At 29.5% G+C, this 26,284-nt stretch overlaps 1 protein-coding gene and 2 long non-coding RNA genes across 4 annotated transcripts; 1 reads left to right on the forward strand and 2 right to left on the reverse strand.

Annotated features, from left to right (window-relative positions):
- Positions 1 to 1,676: 1,676 nt before the first annotated feature.
- On the reverse strand, positions 1,677 to 2,832 carry LOC134719571 (uncharacterized). The gene is made up of 3 exons (XR_010107619.1): positions 2,758 to 2,832; positions 2,565 to 2,687; positions 1,677 to 1,810 (listed from the first exon to the last, which is right to left on the reverse strand). It is a non-coding gene; the product is annotated as an uncharacterized LOC134719571 (long non-coding RNA).
- Positions 2,833 to 12,726: 9,894 nt separating this feature from the next.
- LOC134719572 (uncharacterized) lies at positions 12,727 to 14,813 on the reverse strand. Its single transcript, XR_010107620.1, has 3 exons — positions 14,191 to 14,813; positions 13,308 to 13,515; positions 12,727 to 12,800 (listed from the first exon to the last, which is right to left on the reverse strand). It is a non-coding gene; the product is annotated as an uncharacterized LOC134719572 (long non-coding RNA).
- Positions 14,814 to 21,890: 7,077 nt separating this feature from the next.
- Positions 21,891 to 25,098, forward strand: LOC134718751 (uncharacterized). Of its 2 annotated transcripts, none has more exons than XM_063581437.1 (4): positions 21,891 to 22,853; positions 23,036 to 23,125; positions 23,321 to 23,393; positions 23,913 to 25,098. In XM_063581437.1, the coding sequence occupies exons 1-4, from the start codon at positions 22,530 to 22,532 to the stop codon at positions 24,077 to 24,079; spliced, it is 654 nt and encodes a 217-aa protein (XP_063437507.1). In that variant the 5' UTR covers positions 21,891 to 22,529; the 3' UTR covers positions 24,080 to 25,098. The 2 variants fall into 2 exon arrangements, with proteins under 2 accessions (XP_063437507.1, XP_063437506.1); XM_063581436.1 differs by having other exon boundaries at positions 21,894 to 22,853; positions 23,699 to 25,098.
- Positions 25,099 to 26,284: the final 1,186 nt, after the last annotated feature.

Raw genomic sequence — 26,284 nt, forward strand, 5'->3', positions numbered from 1 at the left:
GCTTAATTCTTTCTTCCAAATTGCCAACCACTAAATTGATAAGAAAAAAATAACGACAATTAATTACAAAAATATACTTATATTACATATAAAGAAAGAAATATATAAACAAAAAAATCAAAACATTAAGTGTGTTCTTTATATATTGTGTTTCCCCTGACCACTCCATCAACATGTCTATCCATATTTATCTGTCAAAAAAAAAAAAAATCTCATATTTATACAGGACACATTTAAATATAGCTATTCTATCAATGAAGAATACAAAGAGTTATATTTAATTATAATGCAATCATTTTGTTTCAATGGTTCTCACAGATTTGATGACAGTTAGTGTAAAATTCTATATCTCCCTGTCTGTAACTAAGGAAGCCAATATTTAGAATTGCTGAATGTATTGACATGTAATTTCTACAAAAAAATCACATGCATGTTGCACCTATAAATCTTATCTATATAAAATTTTATACATGCTGAAGCGGCACAGAAGCCAGAAAACACCTGGTGTTTATGTTTGAGGACAGAAGCATGTATATGTTGTCACCTAGGCCAAGTTTGGATGGAACTCGAGTACTGACTCTAGTTCCATATGAACGGTAAATAATTTTGAAGGGTAAGGACTCTAGATTGTTAGAAATACAAGGCCCCTACTCTGAATATGTTTACATTCAAATTTGATTGGATCGACGTCATAACATCCGGGATATCGAGTCGATCTCTAGTAACCCTGCCACAACCCAGGGCTTATTGAGTTCTAATGGCGGGAAAGCTATATCCAATCATAACAGGTGTCATATATGACCATGTCAATCTTATCTACTCTAGATACCCATCCGAACTTGGCCCTAGTGAAGGGACCAAAATAAGAAGATAACATCTTTTTCCCAGAATTTTCTTTAATGAAGATTTTACACTAAAATTGATTTAAAGCTTTGAGTATGTCTACCCATTCCTAGGTAAACTAAATTTGACAGTAAAAACTACTGATTGTAAGTCCTTAGAGCTTCAAACACAATACAGTTATCTTTTAAGTAGACTAAAATAGAATAAACCCTCAATTTTGCTTAATTTAGACTTTAGTTCCTTTCACAATAAAAATAAGATGTATAATGAAATACTAAGCTCAAGCATTATATGTATACACATACTCTTCTTTCCGTGCATTATTTTAACCAGTAAAGTATGATGTAGAGTCTGATCCTAATATTATAGAAATGTTAATATATGGTAATACATATAATGATCGTTTCATATAAATTATTCCAAAATTTGCCTGCCTAAGACTTATTTTTCTGAAAACATAAGTTTAAAAGTTTCCGATTGTGTACTTAAACCTTGACATATATATCATACAAGATGTCTTAGGGACGTGACTTAAATTGTTAGTTCAATAAAAACTTTATATCCAAATAAAGTTATTTCCAAATGATTGTGCCTTTGAATTATAGGAACCGAATACATATACATGTATAACCTTTCCTTATATTTTCTTATGGAATACATCTTATTTAATATTTTTAAGAGAGTATGTATTGCTTGGTCATGATGATGACAAAGTAGAATATTGAAATAATATGACATCTTTGTATACATAATATGTCACAAGCTAGCAAAAGTGTAAATTATATTTATATTACATACTTAATATATCTTTCAATTCTTTTGATTTCTCTGTCTTTCAACTGGGCCCATTTGTCCTTGTCCTGATTGTCTAGGATAACGCTCAGGAAACCCTTGAAGGCTGTCCAGAAATCCTTCAAGGGCTCCCCAGACTGCTTTTTAAGTTGTTTTTTTCATAGCTGAATGCTCTCTGAAAAATAATTAAAGATCAATAATACAGTGTGTTTATACAAATCTGGTGTTTAATGCACACATTTTCAGTGCCCCATTGGTTTAACAGTTTCTTCACAGTAACAAATATTGACATAGGACAGACATGAAAATTGCTAACACAATAACAACTCATCCTAATCATGTTCATCATGCCAAATATCAAATGGAAATTTAAAGAATCAAATAAGAGTTTATACAATTATTTTATATCCTAAGGTCTGTACTTTCCCAGGTCAGAAAGGCTTTGATTTGATTTTCTACAAAGTAGATACCAATATGCATATATAGTTGTTAAATTTAATAACTTAATATTTTAAAGGTGTGCACATTATGATTAAAAATCAAATTGTTCTTAGTGTTTCACCAAGGTAATGTATCTATATATATTAAGGTTGCATCATTGTATTTATATAAGCAAACAGCCAGCTCAATAGATGAATTAGGTATGCAGTAAACTATCTTGTATTTCAGTTTTTTTTTTCTGTTTTTTTAGTATATCTAACCTACTTATAACTAATGTTTTACTAACACAAATTGGGTTTATATGCAAAATGATGTAAACTGTTGCTTAACTCTTAAGTGATTGATTTTGAGAATTCTTACAGTTATAAATGATAATCATAATAAGTATTTTATACGATTACCATTAATCCATGTGATGGTGTGGGGACTATATTTTCAATATATGATAATAAATATCTTTTTTTTTTAATACTGATTTATGTACTTACTAAAGCAACTGTCATATTCTCAACAGCTTCTTCATCTTGGCATTGAAACCTGGAAAAGAGAGCTTTTCCCAAGTCCTTCAGACTTTTACAGCCTAAGTCTGCTGATTCATTTCTTGATAGCATCTAAAAAATAATTCAAACATCATGATAGGTTTACATCATACATGTAAGCAACTTATGTTTCTTAAGTTACCTTGTTTTTGGTTTGAGACCTAAAGTCAACCATTTTCCGGGTGATGAACCTCACTCCTGCTCTAAGAACTTCTTGGTAGTCTGCCTCCGGAGCAAGTCTCCTCTTTAAAGACATTAATTTGGCCTGAAATAAAAACAAGCATGCAATATATAAGTTATATTTTCATCTTTATTCAAAATAAACCATTTAATATGATATTAATTCAATCAGAAAAAAAGTAAAAATCACAAAATACGGATCTAAGAGGAAAGTCAATTCAAAAAGTCCATAATCACATGTCAAAATCAAATAATTAAACTATCAAAAACAAATAGTCAATGACTTTTCATATTTCTTGTATTTTTGTCCAGTTTAATAATAATGCCATTGAATTTATATGTTGTTTTTTTTAATTTTATATTACTAGTACGATTCAGTCCTTCAAGCAAGAGAAGTGTGTAATCAGCCTCTCTATTTTTCAAGTTGATCAGAATCATAAATAGATAAAGGAAGAATGTGGTGTGAGTGCCAATGAGGCATGTTTATACATGACATGCTGTATTAATTTACCAAACATCAGGAATTATAAACTATGAGTTTGAAGTATTCAGCTGACACAGACATCTGTTGTTGATTGCCATTCTTTTAAAAAATTGATTGATTTGCAATTGTCATGCATACATAGAACTTCGTGCCAAAATGCCAAACATAAAATATAGAATGAAGCAGTGATTTTTTAGACACTTATTCATGAAAATCAATAAAGGGAAAGTCATCAGTAATGCTGAACATGTACATTTTCATATAAATGGAGAGACTGAACATTCCCTCTTAAACTAAAGGGCAGATGACTATTAATTCTTGATTTAAACATGCATATGTATTTATTCATTTCTATTAAATCTTACTTTTAACTCTGTGTCTGGGTCTGCCAAAAATGGGTTCTTTGGGAACCGGCTTTTCAGATAATCTATCAATGGTCTCTACAAAAAGGAAAAGCATCAGTAGTCTCAGTCTTCTAAGTTTCTGTCTCCCTTTATATTTATTATAAGATCATAATTTTATTTGAATCATCATGTTTAGTCAAATTATAGCTTATTCTATGTCGATTTACATTTATCTTTTATTTTTACATGATCATTCTTTTGAACTTTTTAATGATATACACATGTCACTGCTGATTTTGCTGATAACCAGCAAAAGATATCATTATAAGGTGCATTCAAGTGCAATGATAGAGGTCTGTCATTTATAAATGAAAGTGAAAAAATGGAGAATATGTCTAATTTGGCCTTATGTTAATTTAGCAGGATTCCGCTTACTGTTTTGTCAGATTTAAGTATACCGTTTACACAATGTACGTAAACAATTCTCATTTTTTTGTCATTTCCCGGGTCTAGCAAGAGAATAAATTTCATTGCATTTGGTGGCAGCAAAGTACAGTTGGAGAACAGAAACAGATTGAGAGATTTTAACATATATAAAGGGGCATAACTTATATTTGGTAAAAGTTTTACCACTCAATTTAAAACTTGATATATGATAATATTTTGTGGTAATGTGCATTGTATTTACGGTAAGTTTTAAAACATTTGGTTGAGGCAAACTAAAGCTATATATAGAATGGAAAAAAAATTCAGAAATTGTCTAGGCTAATAAAGGGGCTTATGAAGGAATAAACTGATGACACCCAATTTTAACCATGATCTCTTTTGTGGTAGTATGCATTTTATTTCAGTTTTACAATATTTGGTTGAGGCAAACTAAAATGAGAGAACAGACACCATTTTTTTAATGGAGAGGACGGACAGACTGGACAAACCGACATGGGTATTACTTAATGATCTCTGTTACAACTTGGGCATAATAATGACAAAAAACAGGATCAAAGAGTTCTGTCTCATATTGTAGATAAGAACTTATAATTACTTTACCATAAATTTAAGAAATGCATACTATAGTTTCAATACTGGGAATATTGGTGCTCGCAAGAGTCAACTGTAAATATGTTGAGCAAAGAAACAATTCAATGATTTGCTGATCATGAGACATAAAAGATCTTTGATATTGATTGCATTGACCGACTGCAGCTATGATTCTTACACATTGTATCATATTTTCAAAATTTTCTCAATAGTTACCTCCATATCTGTCTTTTCAATGCAGGTAAAAGACCTTCCAGGTTTTGCTGCTGCTGTTGTGTTTACACATTTTTTCAAATCTTTTAACTTTTTACTGTAATAATTATAAGTTAAACAAAAATAAATAGAAAGCTATAAATATGTATTTTAAGGTCTTGATGTCACATTCACAAAATGATTCAGGTACTTTAAAAAAAATGATAATAAAAAATTAAATGTAAAGTATAAAATTAAAATACATATATATGCATTTTACTAAAGAAATTATCTATATTTCATCATTGCATGCCTTTTTAAATAGACAAGCAAGCAAAGAAGGATATTCAGCATTTAACATATATGGAAAAATAATTGGTAAAATAATTTATTCTTTAGTATCTTTACTACAGGAAATTCAAAGTAAAAGAAAATGTCTACTTACACAATATATTTATATTATATTAATCTAATAAGTGCAGGCTTAGTTAGTAAGTATCATACAGTGCCCATCTATTTTTTAATTCATTTACATGGCTTAATACTTTATAGTTTTTTGTAGTTTCATGAGTTATCTCCCCTGTTTTGACAATTTGCAACAATTACCAACATATTTTTCACTAGAAGTAGGTTCCAATACATAGCATAATCAATTTGATTAATTAAAAAAATCAGGCAGGTTGTACCAATGGGTCTATAAAACAGTGCAAGTTTGGATGGAAACACTTCTAAGAGAAATCCAAGATATTAAATTTTAAAACTTGTAGTTACACATTTCAACATAATTAGAGATATATATAGATTCAAAAACATAACATACCTATTTCTTTTAACAACAAAGAGTTGCATTTGCACCCGTCACAACAAAAGTGACCATTTGGTAGGTTAGGGAGTGGTGCTGCTACCAAGTCATCAAAAAGGTCCTGCTGTGAACCTAATTCACCAATACCATTAGCATTGCTATATTGGCTGTCCTGTTAAAAATTAATTCTTTTTAAAGTTAAAAAAAAAAATTGTTGTTGCTTTTAATGATTTGTTCTCATAGTTTTGATTCTCTCAATTTTGATTGAAAGGCTATGTACACATTGTGTTGTTAAATTTAAGCTTTTTAACTAATTACCAGCATTGCCTTACTGAAACTCTGCTTTTTAATTATATAATTCTGTTTTCAAAAATTACACTGACATATTTAAATGTCTATTTGGGAGGTATAATAAAAAACTTTATTCAAATACTTTTTTTAGGGACTTATCATTATTTACCTGGGAGGAGGGGCTGGTCATTTTGAAATCAAACATATAACCCCCAAATAATATTTCACTATTTTTATTTGATCCCCCAAGGTAAAAACATTTTTAAAAAAATTACCCCACCCCCTCTATTTACATACAACATGTAAATCTACAAAAATATTGCAAATGAAAACATATTGGCAAATTTTGTCTTTTCAATAACACTGGATTTTCATGGGAATTATATATATAGTGTGGAAAAAATATGTTTCATGAGGGGACTTCATCAATAACATTCATTATAAACCCCTTTATAATGATATATTTCGTTATTTAAGTTTAAACACTGTATTCGGTGTAAAAAGACTATCATATGGAGGCATGTATTCATGTTGAATTGATGTTTTTTATTGACTCGAGGTGCATTTTATGCAAATTAGTTGTTTCTAAAAATAGAACGAACACTAATGAAAAAAAAATTGTTTTTTTATATCCTCTTGATATGTAGATTATTTGAACATATCAAACATGGAATTGCTTTGATACTGCTTCTGGACCATATTTCATATTTTGCATGGTTTAGACTGAGACAGGCACTTAACAGGAATCTATCATATAAATGATGCTTAAACTTAAGTTTTTTGTAAGGCCTTATTGAAACTTCAATTGAGTCCCTAAACTTTTATATAGATAGTTCATGTTTTCAGCTTGACAATTCAATAACTCATTTATTGTCACAATTCACTCACGAATGTGTGATAGTAACCTTTTTCTTATTCTTTATTAGCCCAAAAAGCTTGAGGGAGTTAGAGGTACATTGTAAAAATTTACCCAAAGGGATCTTGTTATGAAAACAAAAGCATGCATTGTGGTCAGAATCATTATCAATGTGTATCAATATTCAAATGCAGAGTAGATAAATATTTAATCATTTATTGCTGTACACTATGTTATTTTCATAATGTTGCCTGATTTGTATGTTTTGATTGATACTTAATTTCTCTCAAACAAATAAACTAATTTAAATAAAGTTTGGTTGTAAGGCTTTTTAATTTAATATAGTGATCAAAGTGAGTGAAATACATGTATAATGACTGAATTATTTGGATGATAAAGCTGCAGCTTCCTACATCACCTCTTGTGATGTCTTACTTGTATATAAATGTTTAAAATATATTTTCATTTGACTATTGTAATTTTTTACACATTTTGTCTCTTGAAGTATGTAAAATACTTATTTTCATGTGTATAAAAATTTGATCCTCCCACTTTGAATTTATAAACAGATTTGAACCCCCCTTTTCCACATACAGAAAAAATGACACCCCCTGTATTTTGACCAGGTCCCCCCCCCTTTACCAAGACAAAAATAAGTTAAGTCCCTTACTGCAACACATGCATGTTTGTCAGACAGTGCAACACATGTTTCTAAAAATTTTCGCCTGTAATACTTGTTGTCTTTTCCACCACTATAACCTCACTTACAACTGTGTCCACTTGTTAATAAATTTTTACCAAATTAAAAATCGTAGCAAAAGTAGAATATTTAAATGTATTTAAAATTTCTAGTTCATTGTATGGCATTGATTTTTTTCTGGTTATATGACGCTGTGTGTTTTTTTATACCTGAAACATGACTTTGAAGTCTAATCTTTGTCGTTCTTTAATCTTCTTGTCTTTCCTTTGATGTTTGACGTCTTTGACAGAACTGTAATAATTTTGACAGAACTGTCGTCTGTATTATGACGTCATGTATAAACCGGATTACGTATACGTTTCAAAGAGATGCGATTTCGTTGATTACACTAAAGCGTTTCATCGATGTTGATGGTTGTCAATGAAGCCGCTGACATGTCTCGCAATCGGACGTCAAAATTTGAGGCACCGGGTAGTTTTAAGTGTGATTGTTGTGGATATGAAACAGGGAAAAGTGCAAATTATCACCGGCCTTTGGCATCAGATCGACATCTGCGGGTACTGAATTTTTCAAACCAGATAAACTGTGAAATCAACGAGAATGACTTGTGCACGGATAGCGCAAGTACTGAGCCCATTGACATGATCGTAGATGGTGCGACAGTAGACTGTCAAACCAGTTACGGAACAGATAATTACGATCAAGATTTTGAAGAAGAAGAAGAAGAAGAAGAAGAAGAAGAAGAAGATGAAGCTGTAGAGGATAATGATGAACAAGAATATTACGAGGAACGAAGCCACGACGCCAGGATAGATACAGATTGGTTCCCCTTCGACTCCAAAATCCACTTTCTCCTAACTTCATTATACAGTTCTAAAACCCACAGAGTTGTTAGTTAACGTTCTGATTGCATATATCTAGTTGGTTTAGTATATGTTTCTAATATAATGTCCAATCTAATGAACTTGTATTGTAATGAAAGCATAAATACCATAATAGCAATTTACACAAGTATTACTTTATGTATATCATACTTTTATCTAACAATTTTAGTTATAATTTTTATAAATCTTATTAAACGAAGATGTGGTATGATTGCCAATGCAACAACTCTTCACAATAGACAAAAAGACACAGAAATTAGCAACTATAGCTCCATGTACTGCCCTCAACAATGAGCAAAGCCCATAATCCATACACAGCTACTTTTGCATAGGTACTATTTCTGTACTGAAAATATGTAGTACTGGAAATTTACTTTTAATATTTAGTACTATTTCTTTACTTTGAAATTATTGTCATATTCAGGTACTTGTATTTTACAGTACTTGATTTGTACTAAATATTTTGGTACAGAAATAATACTATATTCCATGTTTGAAAATCATGATTTTAAGAGATTTGAAATAGAAAAACTTTCAAAATGCTGGAAATGTAACGGTAGTAACCAAAAATATGTTCCTAACTTTCAAGTACAAATTAAGTACTATAAAATACAGGTACCTAAATATTACAATAATTTTAAAGTAACAAAATAGTACTGAATATTAAAAGTAAATTTCCAGAACTACAGATATTTGGTACAAAAAAAGTACCTATGCAAAATTCTAATGCAATTTGGATGTAACAATTTTTTTCATTGGCTAAAAGTTGCCGTCAAATCCACAGTTGACCAGGCGTAACTAAGGAGGGACCCGCCATTTTAAATTGATGAATCAACAAATATTCGATTACTACTATATAATCGAAAATAAAACAACACCTACCTCGAATTCGTCGTTTTAATTTAATTTTATCCGAATTAGAAGCGTACATTTAACGTAATAACCTCCAGTTTGTAAGTTTTTATTTGTATGACGTCACGTTTAGCCATGACGTCTTTGTGCCAAAATCATTCATGAAGTTTCGCGGATTTTTTTTTATTTGAAAAATCTAGACATTTTTTCAAGTTTTATCGTATTTTTTTCTTTTTGTAATGCATTAGAATCGGAATAACAGTACCGTAGTTGAAGAGTTGCCACCGTCAATTGTAGATTTGACGGTCGCAAATGCAGTTTTACTGGCGACGCGTTTTGCCATAACACGTTGAGAGTCATTAGCTTAATTTTTAACATGTTTTTTTGGAAAATCAAAACATTTTGTTAGAGACAGTAACTTTTATTGTATACATGCAGTATATACTATACTTAATGATAGATTATATTGGAAATATTGGAAATAAAATGTTTATTGTTATATTGATTCAATTATCTGTAAAAAGGTAAGAATTCATAGATGACATAAGGTGGCTGTCCTCCTCCATCTTGTATTTTGAAGTAGCAGATAACTATTGATCTAGATTTTTAATGAAATGAGCAAAGTTTTAAGGTGGCACCCTACAGATATAGCAATTTTTTCCCCCCCATTGATTTTTTTTTTAAATTTGCATACATATACTATGCAATGGCCTCTATAAAAATTTGAGTTAAAAATAGTATGTCACCAGACTCGTTTCCATGGTAACGGTCGCCAAAGTTGGTATATCACGTGTATGCATAAAAACATACCTGATGTAGAAACTCTGGATTTTTTTTAAGCCTTTGAAAGTATTTTGAAAGGTTTGTTTTACATTTATTACAAAATTATTATTTAAAATGAAAATAAAACACAAATAATGGCAGTTTTATTCATTTAAATTATTTTCAGCTCCAATTTCATCAACATTGCACCACCAAAAAAAACACAGATTTTGTTAAAAATTTCTATTTTTCTTAAATTTCCAAAAAAATGGTCCAATGAATATTTTTTTAAATTTGACATAAGATGGTCATTACAATGAGCTTTGAAAAGAAATCAAAAAAAATATGGGTCACCAGACTATTTTTTGCCCCAAAAACGTTTTTGTGACCCCTAACGAAACAGTGATCAACAGCAGTTTTTTTGTATATCATTCATCATCGGTGACCAAACTTCACCAAAGTGTGACATATGTTGTCATATCCTTTGTTAAACTTTCACAGAATAATAGTTTCACAAGGCAATGAAATGAGAACATTTATTTTGTTTCTATGAACAACGGTTACCATGGCAACAGGACACGAAGTTGGAAAATTCAAGTTTGTGCATTGTTCTGATGTGCAAGAGTTACAACCAAACAGACAATAGAAGATCAAATCCCATGATTTTAGAGCAACAACACATGGCTTCTATGTAAATGTGAACAGATACTATGATACATTATAATGCAGCTTACATTAGCATTACTGTGGTATTAAATGAGCAAAATAAATTAGTCAGAAGTTAGCAAAAATCACCAAATATTTTTTTTTTTAATCTATTGAGATAACAGTCATGCAAGTAAATGGATAAAAAGACTTTGTCACCTTTTCCATAATAAATGATTTAAGTTGATGAAGCATAATGATAATACATTATATATTTCAGTTGTCATAGTAACATAACCAAAAAATTATGAAATTATAACTTTTTCAAAGGTTTTTCAACTTTCTTTATTTTGAATGCCTCAATAATCAAGCAAACATATAATTGTTATATTTACAAATATGTAAATAGTTTACTCCTCTGATTCAGTCAAGTATTGATTGATAGTCATAGCATTATTAAAGTTCACTTTGTTCTCAGTCAAAATTGTCAATCCTTCTATATTGAATAGTACATGTTGCTCCCAGTCAGATATATCATATTACTATTAGTTGCAATTCTTTTCTTTTAAAATCTTTGTTTCTGGTTATCTGTAAGTGTTTCCCTCTCTAATTTCTTATTCATACTTTCCCAAACTCTCTGAGTAAACTTTCCTGGGGAATATTCTGATTCTGCATTTACCTGAAAGGTTAATTTATTTATTTGTAATGAAAAGGTGTAATATATACAAATAAACTACTTAATCTATATATTATTTCAGTGAGTGCAAAATTAATCCAATCATGCATTACATAATCAATTTAAAAAGATTATATTATACCTGACTAACAAAGGTACTCCTTAAGTGTTTTATACATTTTGTAATATGATATATGGCCAGGTTTTTGAAGTGATTTCAATAATTAGGTCAGCTGATGGGTATGCATTTTATATTGCTTCTGCATATGATGGACATCCTTTTGAGTGGTTGTTGTTATGTGTACAATGACACTTTGGACACTTGACAATATATATGCTATAGGCAGCATTATAGTTTCCAATGCAAATTCAAGGTCTACATGTATATTTAATAGGTGTGACCTTTACTGTCTACCTTAAATCAATACAGTTGAACTGTTCTTTTTGGTATAAATTTACATATACAACATGTGACCAAGTTTGTGATAAACATAAGTAATCTACATCACATAGTTATCTTCATTTTCATAATTTTGGCAAATAAGAACCATTGGCAGTCTTGATAATATACTTTGTATTTGAATTATAAAATACAGTACAAATCAATAGTGTCAAATGTGATCACTGTGACCTTCTTTTGCCTGGAAGCTGAGTTACTAACTGAGACTCTGAGAGTGTATATATAAGTTTGCATGATCTGACACCTTTTAGTTGCTGAGATATACCTTTGTTGTATATGAAATTGGATGTTTAATGTTACCAAAGTCAATGAAGTGGAAAATGTAGGTCAGTGACATATGTGTACAAGTTTACATGATCCTTCATTTTATAGTTGAGTCTACTAAATATATTGTCCAAAAAGAAATGTTATAAATGCCTGCAAAACACCATTATTAGATTAAAAAGTATCAAATGAAACCTCAAGTTTTTTCTCAAAGGGAACTACATGTAATCATCCTAAAATGTATGTATTTACCATTGACAGCCATCCTTCATTTTTCTGCATAACTGCTGTTAAAAACCTGCTGTTAAATGATTACCATGGGACCTACAATTGATAACAAATATAAAAAAACTTAAATAAGTAAATTTATATTATATAGATTTATAATAAGTGAGAGTTTTAAATTACTTGTTATCAATGTTGGTTGTTCAATATCAAAATAATGAAAATAATGATAAAAAAAGACATTTCTTTTAATGAAAAAACTATAAATCCACTCACATTGAAACTTAGAAAAAAAATCATATTCCATATAATAACAAGATCATTACTAAGTATGGCATCCTCTCACCATAGAAGACTGTTGCTTTCACATGGTTGTTTAGAATCTACAATGTCCACTTTCACCTTGACATTTGGGAATATCTTTTCTATTAATAAAGTTTAAGCCTAAATTTTTTAAATTTACCTGTATTACTTTCATAGTTTCAACCAGTACCAAACATTTGCCATTCTGCAACAAAACTAGCTTCAACCTAATGAAAAAAAGTAGTAACAAAATTTACAAATATATATAAATGAAAGTGCATGCAGTGTTCAAATACTATAGCTGAAACATATTACATTTAAAATTAACTGGAAACTCAGACGGTTAACAATGAAATTTGTAATAATAATATGTATAAAGGCTTTCAAAACCAAATAGGTTTCATTAAATTTGTTGAAATTATACATTAATATAGATTTCATTTAATTAATACAAATGTTACTAATTCTAGTTCAATATTTTTTGTTGAAACAAATTCTGACATGTTTTAATACATAAAAGTCTTTAAGTATATATATATAACAATGCTTTACCACAAAATTGATTTAAAAAATTTACCCTAAACTTGAAATTATTTCCAAGATCTTTTAAATCATTTTTATGACTGCTTAAGTGCAAATATGAATATAATTATGGTCCTCATTATACTTTATATCCACTTAGGAAAATTATAAAAAAAACAACTTTGAAATTATATGACTAAAGATTTAATTACCTTCCAATTATTCATTAAATTAACCATGTTTAAAACTGTTTCTTCTTTTGAATTTATTTACAGCATTCTTTTGCAACTGCAAATATTTTCTTTCCAGTTTCATTCTCCTTTTTCTTTTTAAGTATGGCTGATGAATTCACATAAAGTACATTCAATCCCTTAAGGAAATTGTTGAAATGTGTGGCACAAATTCCTGCATGTATCATTCCTGAAAAATATGATATGAAATGTCATTCTGCACATCATGGCACATGTATTGGTTAATTAGATAAACTATAAACTATTTAGACTTAGTTCATAATTTTATTACAATTGATGTTTTCAATTTATATTTATATAATATGATTGTGAATTCATGTTTATCTATTTTCTTATAGATCACAGACTCATATTTATTTCTAATAATGTGGAATGAGGGTGGGTGCCCCCCCTCCTCCTTGATTTTCTTTTTTGCCTTCATGCATTATTCTGTATTCTACACATTATTCTAGGTGTTTTAAATGACTAAATATGTAAGGTATCAGACCACTTGGTCTCTGATCACATGCAAAAGAAGACTTATTAAATATGAAAATTCTGATGATAAAATAAAGAAAACTAATATTTTAAGTTTGTAAAACATTATTTTTGTGAATGAATCGTTGTGACTGCATTTGTTTACTTTTTCAATTCTAATTTTATTTATGGTTATATAATTGCTACCAAAAAAGTATTTACAAAAGAATCCTCCCCTTTTGGATGCAAAACTAAAAAGTCCCTTATGTATAGATGTCTTTGTGTTCATTGCAAAAATGATAAATAACTTCCAGGGGCAAAATTCCAGAAAAAATACTAAGTCCAGCTTCATAAATTAAAATGTTTAAAGAGAAAATTGAACTCTTACCATGTACAGCTTTTGAATTGATAACAATTCACCAGTTCCATTTCTTTCCTCGTTTCAACACTGTTACACATGTATGATAAGCAGGTTACATTCACTGCAGCTACAACGATATGGTATGGACAAAATGCTCCACGGCCTCCGCCTCGGCTCCTGGTCCAAGCCTTGACGGTCGTATTTCCGTTCACAGACAGTATCCGCAGGGGACAGTTTTATATCTTAACGAACTTATTCTGCACTAGGTGATCAACTAGAGCTATCCTTCGACCTTCTTTCCAGGTTTCGTCAAACGGAGAGTCACTGTCTGTGATCGGACGCCGAATTTCTCCAACTTCCAAAAACTTATATCATATGATCTTATAAGTTGAGAATCATTTAAGACTGTGTGAACTTTCAAGATGAAGCTATTCATATTCTTTATTTTAAAAGAACGCATGCATTTATCCTTTCTGATAAACCTTCCTTTCTTCTGAGCGATGGGCTGTAACTTAGAAGTTGTTTACACACGTTGTCAACAGACGACATTGGAACTGTTACCGTGACCTAGATATATAGGCGATATATCCTATTTTTTTTAACGGGAACCAGTTTTACATCAGTAAAACGTTGTTATCTCCCTTAGTGTCGGGAGCTACCTTAAAGAAGTATGTAATTCATGTGTAAGACTTTTCAATGTTAATTAAGAAAATTGTGTGTTTTACCATATTTTGGGTGTATTATCTATAGATATAGAAAAAAAAACATTTTTTTTTATTCATACTTTTTCAATATTGTCACACAAGGGGAGATAACTCTGATAAAGTGATTCATTATAATAGAAAGTGTTGTGCATTTATGAATGTTAATATGTAGCAAGAAAACAAGTCTGGTGACCCATTTTTTCTTTTTATTATCAGAAAGCAGGTTATTAGACCTATCCTCTCGCACTTAAACCTAAACTTCTGTAGTGTTGATTTCTTTTCAAAAGCAAATCGATTTTACATGCATAATCTGTACAAAATCTGACAATTTTTCAAAACTTGTCGTGTGTGTATATAATGGACAAGAACAAATAAACACGATTTTGACAAATTGTAAAAAATTTCTAAAATTTTTATTTAGATCACCCTTTCCAATCCAGCTTTAAAACACATACAAATAAGAATTTACTACATGACTTGTACTGAATTCATTCCAGAAAAATATGCACAAAATGCATTGAAAATAGTTCTGTATTTTATTAATAAGGCTTAGTCAGATAAAGTTGTATTCATTTTTTTATATTTTTGGACAAGGATAATTTTTGGTTTAATTTGTAGATAGAGATTTTGAAATAATAAAAGTCATTGTTAAAACCATTTGTAATATGTACAATACTAGAAATGCCTTGTTTTCATAATTAATCATTTTGTTGTAAATGTACCTCAGGGTGAAACCACTCAAAAATTTAACAAAATATTAATGTTGAAAGTATCTTTTAGCATCATGTAAATGTAACGGAATTTGATGAGACTGTTATTAAAGTGAGAGGGTTAGCGCTATAGAACCAGGTTTAATCCACCAATTTCTACATTTGAAAATGCCTGTACCAAGTCAGGAATATGACAGTTCTTGTCCATTCGTTTTTGGTGCGTTTTGTTTTTTGATTTTGCCATGTGATTATGGACTTTCCACACTGAGTTCAGTATTTTTGTGATTTTACTTTTTTTTTTTTTTTACCATTAGATTTTAAAGGGTATATGTAGTCATACATACAAGTGCTAGTAATAATATTATCCTATGAATGTGCTTAAAATATTCATTGTGAAATTTGTTTAACATTTGTGAATTTTTGTATTTCAAACCAGTAACATATTTATATTCGTATTCTAATTCTTCTTCAATAATTGTTTTACTTTTTGGTTGATTTAATATGTCAAAATAGCAATAACTAGTGCATACACTGTATAATTTTGACCTCTATAAATATAAAAAGAAGATGTCGTATGATTGCCAATGTGAGAAATCTACCCAAGAGACCAAAATAACAAAGACAGTACCAACTATAGGCCATCTTAAGGCCTTCAACAATGAGCAAAAGCCATACTTCTTAGTCAGCTATAAAAGGCCCCAAAATGACAATGTAAAACAATTCAAACGAAACAACTAACGGCCTTATTTATATTTAAATATGAACAAAACACAAATAAGTAACACATAAACAAGCAAAAACCACTGAATTACAGGCTCCTGACTTGGGACAGGCACAAACATTATATCTGTAAGCACATAATATATGATATAAGCATCAGTCAGATCATTGGAATTTCATGTGAATTGCATGCAAGTAAGATCATGTGAAATTCACGTGAGTCAGATCATGTGAACTTTACGTGAGTGAAATCATGTGAATTTCAAGTGAGTTAAATCACGTGAATTTCACGTGAAAAATAATTAATGTGAAATTCACATGAAATTCACGTTAGCACGTTCACGTTAATTTCACGTAAGTCAGATCATGTGAGTTTCACATGAATTTCACGTGAATTTCACGTGGACAGTTTTCATGTGAATTTCACGTGAAAAATTCACGTGAAATTCACATCAACAAAACTTCACGTGAAATTCATGTTAAACTCACGTGAATTTCACGTGACTTTCACGTGAAATGAGATTCACGTGAGCAAAATTTGCCTGTGTAGCGGGACGGCTGCAGTGCAGGCGATTTGGTGTCACGATATCACAGTAGCATGGGTTCGAATCCCGGCGAGGGAAGAACCAAAAATTTGCGAAAGCAAATTTACAGATCTAACATTGTTGGGTTGATGTTTAGACGAGTTGTATATATATATATATACATACATATATTTGATATAATGTGTCTGTTTGAAAAATGAAATGTAGTGTCAAATATAAAAAAAAGACATTTGTTGTTTCCTGGACAAAAACAAATACCTACCATTGTTCAATTCCTGTGCAACCCCCACGACGAGCTTATATGGTGTAATGATTTATATCATATTGAATTTAACAAGCAATATATGAACACAGTAGTAGCTTGTACTTACAATCAAAAACTTCCTCTTCTAGTAGATATTGTTGTTCTCCCAATGAAGAGCCATACACACAGGAATATGAAACACTAAGATCTTGTTTAGTCAGGTTTTGTATAACTAAGGTGTATCCATTCGTTAAAACCTTTCCATCGTATTTTCTAGTCGGTTTCCCTGTTTTGACATCTATGAATATTGTATGTTGTGCTGGAGTGTACTTATCCCAGCCTGCAAGTTTGGGACAGCAGTTTGATACATTACAAAATAATGTCACATTTTGTCCATAATCTGTTACCTTTTCAAGAACCTTCCATTCTAAGTCACCTGAAATATATGTTGTTTATTTCCTGGTTAAGTAAAAGGCCTATTGTGATTAATACAAATAATAATGACTATAACAAAATATGTATCTTTAACAATTTACATAATCGTGATAATGTCCACAAAGCCAACTAACTATTTGCCTTTCAAAGCTAGAATCATGTTAATTATTGTCACCCTAAAATTCAGATTCCAAATTTGTTCTTCAAATTGTTCCAAGTCGTTTATTCTCTATATATAAAGATTGTCTGATTTGTATATAGGATGTCATCATTTTCCTTCCTTAAAAAAAGATATAAGTGTTCAGATTTGTCATGGTCAATTTCTTTAGGAAAGAAAAGCTGAACTAGTTATTTGATTTGTCTTCGAGTGGGATATTATAATTGAAGATGTTGAGTAATTCAATCTATTTTATACTATTCCAAGAGAAAGTGTGCTTAGACATGATTAAATATGATGAACAGTTTAATTAATTAATGTCATACATAAAGAAAATAGGACGAAATTGTTGTTACGAAACCAGAATAAATTAATGACTATTTTGAACAATCATGTGTCATAACATTCAACAAACTCGTTTGTACAAACATCTTCGACAGTATGAATCAATATCTAAGTAATTGCTTGAAACACTAGGTTGAAATAATTATGCATTTGAAAGTAAAAAACATGGCGGTGGATCCTTTATAATCAGGCGCTTTTGAATTATGTAAATAATGAAGGCAATACTTCAAAATGTGTAAGCTGCAACAATCCCAAGTGTTGTAAATGTTGGTGTTATCTTCTATACTGATTAAATATATATTAGTACGCAGGGGACATGTTAAACCAATCTATGGGTGCGAAATGTTGAAGCAACATTAAATACATATAAGTAACCTTGAGCTACTGTCTGCTTCGTTGTCTAATATACATCTCTTTGACACATTCCTCGCTTTTGTTCTATATCCTACTTACAATATCCTAATATTTGTTTCATATGCTCACCTTGTATTATCAGACATCTAATCAAAAAAGTCAATTGTACAAGATACTTCATATCTGTTATACTGCATCGATCTAAAAAATATATACTATAGATTACCTGCAAAATGTACGAATTCCAAGTGCTTTTCCAATGCCTAAACTAAATTAACAATTAACTAACCAAAATGACAAGTTATTGTGCAAGATTTTCCTAACGTTCACAACAAGTGGTTTATTGGTCAAACTAAAATTTTCAAAACTCAAACCGAATAGTAAATTTAAAAACACGGCCAAGAATTGTGAATTAAAAGCAAATCAAAATTAAGAAAACAACACTGGGGTTTATTCTTAATCAATAAAAAAATATTGCTTACAATACAAATCGACAGTAGCTATAATATATGTTGCCACAATTCAACATGTGCGTATATGAGTAACGTATATTAGAAAAGAATCAGCTAGTTTAAAGTTAAAACATTTGAAACATTTTCATTTGATATCAATATGATCAAGACAAGAACGATTTATTTTTTTTCATTTTTATTTTCAAAGCAACTTAAATATCAATTAGCCTTTAACACAGCCTTGCTTAATATTCTCTTTGTATTATTCAACGTTGTCTCACTTCTATGGTAATTGTTTCTATTCTAGTCTTTGTTGTGTCTATGTGCTTTGCCTATATAGATATAGGAAGATGTGGTGTGAGTGCCAATGAGACAACTCTCCATCCAAATAAAAAAAAACTAAAAAAAACCATAATAGATATATATATGCGTGTTTGTTTCCTTGTTGAAATATTTGTATGTTTAAAAGTTATTAAGATTAAGATATATTGACTAGTTTCCCCATACCATTGAAATATTAACCTTTTATGTCTGTTTGTTTTGTTCACACATTGTTGTCAATAAAATAAAATAGTATGCGACTGACATACAAGCGAGGGATTTAGAAGTTTATAAATTCCTAGTTTAATCCACCATTTTCTACATAATGAAATGCCTCTTCCAAGTCAGAATATAACAGAAGTTTTCTATTCGTAAGATGTATGTGAGCTTTTTATTTTGACAACGTTCAAAGGACTTTCTATTTTGAATTTCTCTGGACGTTCGGTGTTTTTATCATTTTATTTTTCACTCTGTAAATAGCTTTTTATCTTTAAGAATCTTCATTGAACGTAATAAACGCACAAAACAAGATTGATAATTACATTTTGAAAAAGCCATTATGTTCATATGAACATATGAAGAAAGCACACTTACAGTTATCAAATGATAAAATGCGTTGAAATCATACGCAAGAAGCTAATCTAGAGACTGTTGTAATACAATTTAAGTAGCGTTATTTTAACATAATGTTTGATATAATGTAAATTGAAAGAGCAATCTCAACCGTTCTCCCTTTGTTATGTCACAATTCTTCTCAAATAAAACCTAAAGATTCATATTATTATTATTATTCTTATTCTGCAAGTAAAAAGTTCATAATTAATTGTTACACAATATTGGTTGCAGACATGCATATAAAGCCAACCCATCTAGATGAGAAACAAAACAAAAACGATTCAATCGATTTTTAAAACTTGGTGAGTTAAAGAGCTCTTTTAAGGATTTATGCGTCCATAGTTCTCATTTCCGGCTACATGCGTAAGGTGTAATTCAGTCCCATTACTTATAATGATTTATAGTCAATATAAGGATGTATCATGTATATCAGGTAATTAATATTCTTTCTTGTACAATGTAAAATGCAAAATCAAGGTCAAGATAATGATTACTACAAAACAAAATTAACCTCTAAACATATAAATAACACTATTTTAACCAATTTTCTTATCAAATATATCAAATAAAATTGATTTTAAACTTGATGGTTTAATTCTCGGATGCATAATTTGTTTATCATTAATAGATTGACTTCATGTTACAGATTTTTAGCACACTCTCTGGTATTTAAATTTACCGCTTTCAAAACAAAATAAAGCATTTAAGAATGATTCATTTTAACAATTATCTTTAAAATTCCTTGTTATTCTGTTTTGGCGACAACTTCTTGTTTTCTAGGCAATACCACGTGCGTGTGCATAACTAAAATATTACAAACAGACTCTCGCAGTCATTTTGGCAGATTTCGAACGTCAATAAACAGGTAATATGTGTATCTATTCTGACCTAAATAATTCATCAAGTACTTTTGTAAATATTGCCCATATTTGTAAAATTATAATTGAATTTTTGGTTTGGTCTTTTAGGTATTTTTACTTGACAAGGTATTTGATATAATAAGTTGCTGTAAAAAATGTCATGATATGTATTCAATTGAAATAGAGAATTCAATTTTTGAAGTTTCAATTTGACGTTCACCGTCGTTGACAATCGTTTTATACAATAATCTTTAAATATGTCCTTGCACGAAGCTTTGACAAATACAGGTTGTTTTGGGTTGCACATTGCATCTAAATTTTGATTTGTATTTTCATTTTATGACGTATAACATTTATAAAAATGGAAACACCCGTCTTACCTCACTTAGCTATACTGGACTTTCAACTGATAAGTCTGCACTACATATCTAACGACTATTAAATGAATCGTAATTATCAAAAAGGTTATCATAAACGAGATACCCTATTTTTCTATCTGTAAAATCCCACTGTAGCCTGAAGCGTCTTATTGACAAACAATGTCGTAATAACAGATATATTTTATTAGCTTTCTAATATAAAAAAATACCTTGTCTATTATTCAATTAAAAAAACGACATTAAATACACCAGGGTTACAAATGTGCATTCCCGACGTGAGTCTTAAATGAACTTTTTAAAGAGTTAAGAACTTCTTTGATACACTATTTTAGTAAACGGACATATTTGAAATAAGCAACAGGTGTCATCACAGACATAGATCTATAACACAGAAATACTCAACAAAATTATTTGACACATGCAAAACAATTAACTGTAGTTTTACGGGCATATTGCAGTTCTGCTAATTTTTCAAAGTCCCAATACTCCGTTTCCGCAATTTGTATTTATTACTTTTACGGAAATGTACCTGTATTCTACTTTTTGAAAATAAGAAAAAGTTCTGATTTCATATCTATACAATATACTAGATAAAATTAGTTCACTCTTGTCCACAAATGGTGCCGAGTCTTTTCATGTCCACCTGGGGCCGGTTGTTCAACTTGTCGTTAAGTCTAACGTTCACTACTGGACGAAAAAACAACTGTCCATACCAGTAACAGTCGTTGTACGACTGTTTTAGTCTGTTAAAGACCAGTAATGACTGTCAAATCTGTCATATTTCGTTGTAACAGTTTATTTATGTCTGTCCCAACCTTTCTACGGGTTGTGAAAGTCAAAATATGCTACCATCAGTCATTTCAGAACTGTTGCAGTGGTTTACGGTAGTAGTATATATTGTGTGGCAGCAGCAAATATTTTTGCCACGTTGACAAAAATTTGTTCCCGCTAGCAAAATTGTATAATATATTTGTTGAATAATATCAAAATATTGGATTTTAAAATTTGTAGAAATATAAAAGACTGTTTTGATTTTTTCACACGTTGAATTTTGCAGACGTCAAGAAAATTACATAATATAACTGTTGTATAATATTAAATGAAAATTTTGTTTTTTCACTTATAAAAGAATGTTTTGATTTATTTTCCATCGCATTTAACATATAGACAATTTAAATTGTTAATATTTTGGATAAAGAAGTTAAAAGTAAAACTGAAAAAATAGAAGATTAAATGACTTCGCGTTGAGAGAAGAAATTTTATAAAACTTTTAAGTTTCATTTGTAACAAAAAATGAATAAGAATTGAAAATATATTAATTAACCCTAACCCTAGCGTATATTGTAAAAACTATTATTATTATTTATTAAAACAATCCATACTCAAACATTAATTAAACCTTATCCATCTACCACTCTTATCCCAACCATATATCACGGAATTAATTACCCCTAATTCATTCCCTAATTAGACTATTGTTTTTATTTCTCATCCGGGTATTTAATTCCTCAAAATATTTGCAAAATGTCACCCATCAACACCATGTTTATATTCATCATCATTTGTTTCACAATGTCAGCTGTTTCATGCTCGCATGAATTGAGAGATGTATGCACAGTGGAGGGGGATACTCTCCATTGCAGATGGACTGGAGCAGGGCTCTACAACACCAGAATCCGACTAGATGTAAAGAAAGTCGTATTCGAAAGATTTTTTGTTGCCGGACAATTGGACCTTGCAAATAATAGAGACCTGCATTCAATTGAGATCAAACAAGGAAATTCTAAATGCAGCAATGTTTTAGCAGCACCAGAAACAATAACAATTGTTAATGGTATACATTGTGATGTAAGTATATAGGAAATTAGAAAAGAATAACAGAATAATAAGAGCTTTAAAGTAATCACGTAGTATTGTCTCTATATGTAAAGTGACTAGAAACAACCTAAACTATGAGCAGATCTTATATATTATTTATTAATTTTATTGTGTAAAACATTTCTTACATTATGTATATTTTTTTTTTACAGAATGGAGTCATAGCTTCTACAACAACAACAGCAGCAACAAGAGTAACACCAGGATCCACATTGTCAATCGGCACCACTGATAAACAACTGGTAAGCATTTATCTGATATTTTTTTAATTAAAACGTCCGTTTTGTTTTCTATTTTTATTAGGAAATACATGTACATGAACGAGTCAATTTGTATTCTCTATAGTATAGTGCTTAAAAACAAATTAAAATGTGAAGGATAAGATTTTTTAATATCAACATTTTCATGAAATACATGATTTTATTTCTTTATTTCAGAAGTCAACACCACATGCACAGGAGGAAGACAAGGGTCTAGATAATATTAAGATCATTCTTATAATGATTTTTGGTAAGTATCTAAATTTAATTTATTTATTTGATTGACAAACAATATAAAAATAAAATAAATAAATAAAATAAAAATATATACATGTTCTAATAAAAACACTTATTTATAAATAAGAAAAAGATGCGGTATGAGTGCCAATGTATTATAGATCAAAGTATGACCTTCAACACAGAGCAAAAGCTCACACCAAACAGTAAGCTATAAAGACAATTCAAACAGAAAAACCAATGGTCTAATCTATTTATATATATCAATATATTTTATAATTTTTAAAGTAAGTGACATATTCAAATTTATCTTTACAGCATCTCTAGCATGTGTTATGCTCTTGTCGCTGATGTTATTTTGCATCTGCAAAAAGAAGAGAACTGCAAAAACCAATTTCCGCCAACACCAATTCTCCTTCAATGTCGATGCAGATTCACTATCCGAAATAGAAATTGCAGATTTTGTTAATACACCAAAAAAAACTGTTTAAGTTAATATCTATCTCTGTATTTACTACTTTTTAATTTGTAGAATATATCCTCATCGCAATTTATGAAAGGCTTCAAGAAATTATAAATTATTTTTTTCCACCACGTGAAAATAACAGACGAGTAGCCCCAGCACAACAACAACCACCAAGAATATTGAGAAGATCAAACAGGATATCTATTCGGCCACAGAGACTAACCTATGATTAATTTTCTAAACTTTTAAATTTTATGAAATTTTTTAAATTTTTTTTCTAAATTTTATATTTTTTTTATTTTTTTTTTTCTAAATTTTATAATCTTTTTTCTAAATTTTATAAACTTATTTATACACTGTTATCTAAATTTTAATAATCACTGATGAGGATGTATTCTACAAATCTACTTATATTATGAAAAATTATATCACCAAAACTTTTCAATTTTCTTTCATTTGATTTATTTGGATTAGTTACACTTTATTTTAATTAAAGAAAAGATTTTGATTATACTCGCATTTCTCTACTCTCATTTTATTATATTGTAAATAGTAGTATACATGTAGTTTGTTTTTATAAATTCACCTTAGTTTATATGTTTCATGCTCATTCAAACCATAAATTTCATTATAAATCTATTCTTTTCATTAAATAATCTACTTTCTCTGGTATTAAAGTTCATTATTAATCTATTCCTTTCATTAAATTATTCTTTTTAGTTTTCCATTTACATATGTTTAGTTTTGTAATAGAAATAAATTAAATTAAAAAACAAATATGATTGGTATTATTGTATATATGTAAATAATATATATATGTATATAATGTTTGGAGAACTTTTTGTTTTTATGTTTACTTTATCATCATTTTCATCTTTGGAATTTTTTCATATGAGAATTTACAGCATCCAAATTTAATTACAACATATTATCGCATATTTTATCATATTGTGTTTGCTTAAACTTTTTTTCTTTTGTTTTTATTACTTTTTATAGTGCTATATGATTAAGTTAAACCTAGAGATAAATATATAAAAATTCTTGATTTGTAACCGCTGTCATGGTGCTTTCTATAACATGTTTTATGTGAAAAAAATGGTGCATTACAAATGATGTAAGTTTTTTATAACCAAATTTCATTTGATAGTTCTCTTGTTTATATTATTTACAATTGTTATATAAATAGTGCAGAAAACTTGATTTGTTTTGAAACTTACTATGTTGTTTCATGGAATAAAGTATTTGTATTTGATATGTGTTAATAAATTAGACTTTTCTTAAACTTTTCCCACTGCATTGCTACCCCAATCAATGTGGATGATTACCAGTTGACACCATTTGTATATCATCTAGAAATTTGCAAACAAAAACTTTGCTTAATTAATTTTTATCTACTTTAAATTTATTAATTATAAAAGAAATATGGTTTAATTGCTGATGAGACAACTCTTCAAAGAGGTCAAACCACAAGCTTCAATCTCAAATCTTGTCAAGAAAATGAAATATTTACACAGGAAAAAAGAAGCTAGCTGAAAAAAAAGTCATGAACAAAACAAGATTCACCATTTACAATGATCCAAAGAAAAGAAAAGAGCATATCTAGAAATTTGCAAAACAAAAACTTTGCTTAAAACATTTTTATCAACTATTAATTATAAAAGATGGTAATCCACAAGCTTCAATCTCAAATCTTATCAAATGAAATATTTACACATGGGAAAAATTAGCTAGCTGCAAAAAAGTCATGAGCAAAACAATTAACTACGATCCAAAGAAAAGAAAAGAAAAAAGTAGCATGTAGGGGGAAAAATAGAGAGAGAGAGAAAAAGGAGATATGATCCGCCATTGAAAATATGATCCAAAGAAAAGATGATCCAAAGAAAAGAAAAAAGTCGCTTATGTTCTAACGAAGGAAAAAATAGAAAGAGAGAAAAAGGAGATAGGATTCACCATTGAAACTATGATCCAAAGAAAAGAAAAAAGGTGTTTTAACGATGAAAAAAATTAGAGCGAGAGAGAGAGAGAAAAAAAAGGAGATAGTAATGAGATGTAAAAATAATCGTCAAAATCCAACTCGATTTACCATTGAAAATATGATCCAAAGAAAAGAAAAGAAAATAGGTTTTGTTTTAATGAAGGAAAAATTATATATAGAGAGAAAAAATAGTAATGAGATGTAAAAAATAACCATCAAAATCCGGTTCGAACAAATCTATAATATACAATTGATCTTAAATAAAAACAATCAAAATTTATTGAGTAATGATCACTTTTCAAATTTGAAAGGTGATAAACACTTTATATTTAAACTGACGAACTAAGATTTTAATGTAAACAGAAGGTGTATTATCCAAATACTGCCGCAATATTGGAGATCAATCTGACATGAAAAATCGCGATCGGGACAGATCTACACTGAAATTACATATGAATTAATA

Source organism: Mytilus trossulus, chromosome 5 (genome assembly GCF_036588685.1).
Source record: "Mytilus trossulus isolate FHL-02 chromosome 5, PNRI_Mtr1.1.1.hap1, whole genome shotgun sequence".
NCBI lineage: Eukaryota > Metazoa > Mollusca > Bivalvia > Mytilida > Mytilidae > Mytilus > Mytilus trossulus.